We start from the raw sequence: 5,701 nt of genomic DNA, 5'->3' as shown, positions 1-5,701 counted from the left end.
GTGTCTTCGTGATAGGAAGAGAGAGATTTGAACAGTGAGCATGAGGGTTTATTTGTGGAAACTGACATTCAAATTCTAAAATTAGGATGGAAATTCAATTATATGGAATTGCAAAGGACCTAGAAAACCAAAGCAATCTTTAAAGAATATTGCTGGAAGATGTACTTTATCAGATAATAAGACTTCTTGTAAGCTACAATAATTAAGAAAATACGATGTGGGGCAAGAATAGATAAAGAGATCAATGGAAAGGAACAGAAAGCCCAGAAACACTCGGGACAGTCACAGGACGAATGACAGGATTGAAACTAGGGAGAAGGCCTAATCTTTTCTATAATTGGTGTTAGGTCAAATTGACATCTATATGAAAAAAAATATTAACTCTCACCTCACACTAAAAACAAAAATTAACTCAGAAAAGGGGCACCTGGGTGGCACAGTCAGTTGAGTCCGACTCTTGGTTTCAGCTCAGGTCATGATCTCAGGGTTGTGAGATCAAGCCCCATGTCAGGCTCTGAGTTCAGTGCAGAGTCTGCTTGAGATTCCCTCTCCCTCTCCCCCTGCCCCTCCCACTTGCACTCTCTCTCTAAAATAAATAAATTAATCTTAAAAAAATTAACTCAAGGGGCGCTGGGGTGGCTCAGTTAGTTAAGTGTCTGCCTTCAGCTCAGGTCATGATCTCAGGGTCCTGGAACTGAGCCCCATGTCAGGTTCCCAGCTCAGCGGGGAGTTTGCCTCTCCTCTCCCTCTGCCCCACCCCTCACCCACTCATGCCCTCTCTCTCAAATAAATAAATAAAATATTTTTAAAAAATTAACTCAAAATGTAGCACAGACCTAAATGTAAAGCTAAAACCATAAAATTTCTAGAAGAAAACAGAGGAGAAAATCTTAGTGACCTTAGGTTTGGCAAAAAGTTCTTGAATATGATACAGAAAGCAGGAACTACGGGAGAGAAAATTGATAAGCTGGACTTTATCAAAATTAAAAACTTTCACTTTGAAAGGCAAAGCCACAGAATGGGAGAAAATATTTGCAAAGCATATCCACCATATCCACATATCCAGTTTTATCTAGCATTACAGAACTCCTTATACTCAGTAAGACAAACAATCCAGTTAAAAAAAAAAGAATGGCAAAAGACCTTAATTTACCAAAGAGGCTAACAAGCACATGAAGACATGGTCGACATCATTAGCCATTACGGAAATGATATTAAAACCACAATTTAGACATACCCACCAGAATGACGAAAATTAAAAAGGTTTACCATACAAGGTGTTGGCAAGTATGTGGAAGAACAGAAACTCTTTCACTGCTGTTGGGGGTGTGGTACAACCATTCTAGAAAAAGTCTGGTAGCTTCATAAAGAGGTAAACGTACACCTACCATATGACCCAGCCATTCCACTCCTAGGTATTTATTCAAGAGAAATGAAAGCATATGGCCACATGAAGACTTATACACACATATTCATAGTAGCTTTATTCGTAAAAGCCCCCAAACTGGAAACAACCCAAATTTCCATCAAATACACGCGAAAACAAACTGTGGTATTTCCATACAATGGGAAATATTCATCAATAAGAAGAAATTGTTGATGGATGCGACCACATGGATGAATCTCAAAATAATTATGCTGCAAGCAGCTAGTGTCCAAAAAGGACATTCTATTCTATTTATATAAAATTCTAGAAAATACAAATGACTATGTAGTAATGAGAGCAAACTTCTGAAGGTAATGGATGTCTTCATTATCTTGATTTGGGTGATGATTTCATACATCAAGTTATAAAAACATATCAAATTGTACATTATAAATATGTTGTTTATTTTTTTTAAGACTTTATTTATTTGACAGAGAGAAAGAGAGCACAAGTAGGCAGAGAGGCAGGCAGAGGGAGAGGGAGAAGCAGGCTCCCCGCTGAGCAGGGAGCCTGACGCGGGGCTCGATCCCAGGACCCTGGGATCATGACCTGAGCTGAAGCAGACACTTAACAACTGAGCCACCCAGGTGCCCCTAAATATGTTGTTTATGGAGCGCCTGGCTGGCTCAGTTGGTACACCCCTGACTCTTGAACTCAAGGTCATGAGTTCAAGCCCCACGTTGGATGAAAAAACTTTTTAAAAAATTTATTTATTTGACAGAGAGAGCACAAGTAGGCAGAGTGACAGGCAGAAGGAGAGGGAGAAGCAGGCTCCCCGCTGAGCAAGGAGCCCGAGACGCAGGGCTCGATACCCGGACCCCGAGATCATGACCTGAGCCGAAGGCAGACACTTAACCCACTGAGCCACCCAGGGGCCCCTTCTATTCATTCTTATTATTTATTCTCTTCCTCCCACCTCTATGCTGTTGGGGCACCACAGAGCCCTTTTCCTGGTGATGCACTCACCCCATATGTGCCTTAAGTGTTGGCTGGCAACTCACAGCTGCCCCTGCCAATAACTGATGGGAAATGAGGGCGTGGGAGAGAAGGGAGAGGGTACAAAAGACTGGCTTTCCTGTGGTAAGGAGGCCTAACTCTGTGGTGCAATTTATGCAGTTACCTTGGGATGGGGCTGAAGCTAGTTTCCACTTGAGGCCACTCTCCTGCTTCCCTTGTTTCCCTGCCCTGTCCTGTTTCTCTCACACCCTCCTCCTGAGAGCACTTCCCCAGTAAATCACTCAAGCAAGAATTCTCATCTCTGGCTCTGCTTCTGGGAACCTGGCCCATACCACCCTCAATAAGCCTCACGGGGACTACCTTGTTCGTTCCCTTACATCAAATCCCTATCTCCGGCTCTGCAGAGCTGTGCCTGGAACGCAGCAAACACTCTATACATGTGTTGCGTGGATACGGGGAGAGCGCAGAGTCTGCTTTATGGCTGGACTGTGGGCACCCCTCCTGTCCTGGGCTAGTCTGGCCTGGCGGCATTGTGAGTCACAGCTGGTGCAGAGCAGCTGAGCGGTTCAGACATGGGCCAGGCCTGGGGCAGCAGCTCAGCACCTCCAGCACGTCCTCCAGGTGAGGCCCAGCCTGCAGGGAGGTTTACTGGGAAAGGGCCTCTGGGCGGATGCAGCCTTGCAGCGGGCCGGCTGCACCCTCTGGGGCCCTCTTTGGGCTTTCAGAGATGGCACCCTCAGTCAGATCTAGGGAATAGTACCATCCCCTCAGCCCAGCCATGTGCAAGAGGAACACGTGTGTATTGGATCGATGCAGGCATGACAGACGGTTCCTTCCCTTTTCACCCTCCATGTGGGAGAAGAGGGAACATATACTCCTTTTCCCATAGACTAGAGTCAGCACTTCCAGGCTTTGGGGGAAGACAGAGAATGAGACTTGTTACCTGTACTTCAGCTTCCTTGAGGATGTAGTCTGCTTGGGAGAAAAGTCCCGTGTAGTCTGCATACCCCCTAAGCAATGGTCCTAGCCCACGGCACGTGCCCCCAGCACGTCACTGAGCATACTGAACTACTGTCATCCACACACACATCTGGGTTCCAAGCTGGACCAGGAGCATCTTGAGGGCGGCCACAGGCTCAGAACCCCTGCCCAGACCAGGTCTGGCCCAGGGCGCATTATGCCACTGGTTAGTTCAGATATCCTACCGAATACTTTTCTGAATCCAGAGCTAGCCCTGGCTTTGTAAACTGCCAGAATGCAGTTTAGGCCCTGGTCCCCCTTCCAGCTTCCTCTTGTATTCCCAGCCGAGTACCATACACCGACCCTACTCCAAGCTCTTCCTCACGTCCGGAACATGCAAGCCGTGCCCGGCTCTTCACTCTGCCTAGGGGCCCTCTCCCTTATCTACCCCCAATTCACCTAGCAAAGCCCTGCTTAACTTTTAAGTTAAACCTGTCTCTACCATTCCCAACTCCCGGGCCCCTAACCCCTTCCAGCAGCCCCGCCGAGGCTCAGAAAGCCAGGGTTGCGGTCCTTCGTCTGCACATACGTCCCCTGCGCCTGACGCAGAGTGGTCTTTGGGGAAGGTAGTTTCAGGAGACTTCTGTCGGCGCCAGTGTGTAGGGACGGGCTCCTCAGCGGCCAGCAGCTGGCTAGCCCCTGCTGCCGGCCTCAGAGCTAAGCTTTGTCCACCGGTGCTCGCGGCCCGACGGGCCAGCCCGTCCAAGCAGGCTGCTCACCCGGACTCTTGCTCCGCAGAGGTGCCCCTGGCTCGCCTTCATCATTCCGGACACCGGGGCTCCGGAGGCAAGGGCGCAGCCCCGGTCGTCCACGTCCTCGAGGCTCGGCACCCGGCACCCGCGCGCCGGACTAGGCCCACTCGGCCCTCACCCTGGAGGCCTTCCGGTGCCCGGCCTCGGGCCACGCCGGCCGCCTGTGGGAGCAGCTCCGGCAGTTCTGGGCCGACCACTTCTCGCGGCGCTTCTCGCCGCGGCGCCCGCCGCTGCGCCGCATCTCCTCCATGTCCACCTTCTACCTGCTGGACCACCGGACGCGCCAGGCCGAGCTGGGCCTCAGCTACGGCGCGCCGCGCACGCGCCTGAACGACGAGGCCTTCGTGTTCCGCGGCGGCCGCTGGACCGCCGAGGGGCTGCCGGTGCGGTCGCGGCCGCCGCTGTCCTCGCCGACCGTCTCGGGCTGGAAGCCGCCGGTGCCGCGGGTCAGGAGCCAGGTGCTCCTGGAGGAGAACAACTACCTGAAGCTGCAGCAGGAACTGCTCATGGACATGCTGACCGAGACCACGGCGCGCATGCACCTGCTGGAGAAGAAGCTCGACAGCCAGGCCAGCCCGGCGGCCGCGGCGCGCGCCTGGCAGAGGAAGATGCGCAAACGCGAGGGCGCGAGCGGCGTGCTCATGATCGAGCCGCGCGCTCTGGAGTCGCGCTGACGCAATAAAGCCCGTGCGGCGCACGCGCACTTCGCTGCTCGCCGCCGGCCGGGGCGCGTTCGTGGGCGGCGAAGCGGGCCTGGCGCGGGCTCCCGACTCGCGGGTAGGGACCGTCACCTAGTGCCCGGTGTGGACGGGTGACTCAGCCAGCAGCCGGTCCCGGGAGGGCGCGATAGGGCTGTGGAGGAAGGTGTGTGTGTGCGGCCCGCTGGGAACGCGCGCGGGACGGGGAGCCGGGCTTGCAGCGGGCAGTGCCCGCGGAGCGGGGCGGGGAGGGGGCGCGAGGACGGCAAAAAGGAGCAGGCAGGGGCATTCTTGGCCCAAGGGACCGAGGACCGAGTCTTGGGGGGCAGCGAAACCTTGGGCGCTCAGTGATGGAGGGTGCGGTGAGGTGGGCAGGCCGACGGGGTCGGGAACCTTGCTCCTGGCTCCCCCCGCCCTGGTTTAGAGGCGCGGAGCGGGCCAGAGGGATTTCAGCCTGGGTCCAGAGTAAGTGTATTTTACTCAGCTTTCTCGAACCTGGGCTCAGCCTCTCCCACCTGGCCGTGTGGCTTTGGGCGAGTCGCTTCGCTATTACAGGCCTCGCTTTTTCTCCTCCGTAGAATAAAGGGTTTGTCTGACCCAGGGTACAAACAGCACTCCGGGGCAAATCCTGTACACAGATAGGATTTGCTCCACCCACGTTGCTTAAAAATTTTGCATTCGTTGCCAACATTTAAGAATTTGGAGATTTCACATTAAAAATCCAGATTTCCTGTGTTCTCATGAAGAAGAGTCTTGGCCACCACCCTGGACCTTCATTCTGTCCAGCCAGCAGTTTCCTTGAGCTGAAGTGTGGCTGTCACCTCCTGGTCGCTTCACTCCTTCCTTGT

General features: G+C 53.0%; 1 protein-coding gene across 1 annotated transcript; it reads left to right on the top strand.

Annotated features, from left to right (window-relative positions):
- The first annotated feature begins 2,955 nt into the window (after positions 1-2,955).
- Positions 2,956-4,829, top strand: CBY3 (chibby family member 3). The gene is given in 2 exon segments (XM_044917045.1): positions 2,956-3,139; positions 4,144-4,829. Coding segments are annotated over 2 exon segments (870 nt in total).
- Positions 4,830-5,701: the final 872 nt, after the last annotated feature.

Source organism: Neomonachus schauinslandi, chromosome 7 (genome assembly GCF_002201575.2).
Source record: "Neomonachus schauinslandi chromosome 7, ASM220157v2, whole genome shotgun sequence".
NCBI classification, from domain to species: Eukaryota; Metazoa; Chordata; class Mammalia; order Carnivora; family Phocidae; genus Neomonachus; species Neomonachus schauinslandi.
The sequence above is the reverse complement of the archived record's forward strand: the minus strand, read 5'-3'. Positions and strand labels throughout refer to the sequence as shown.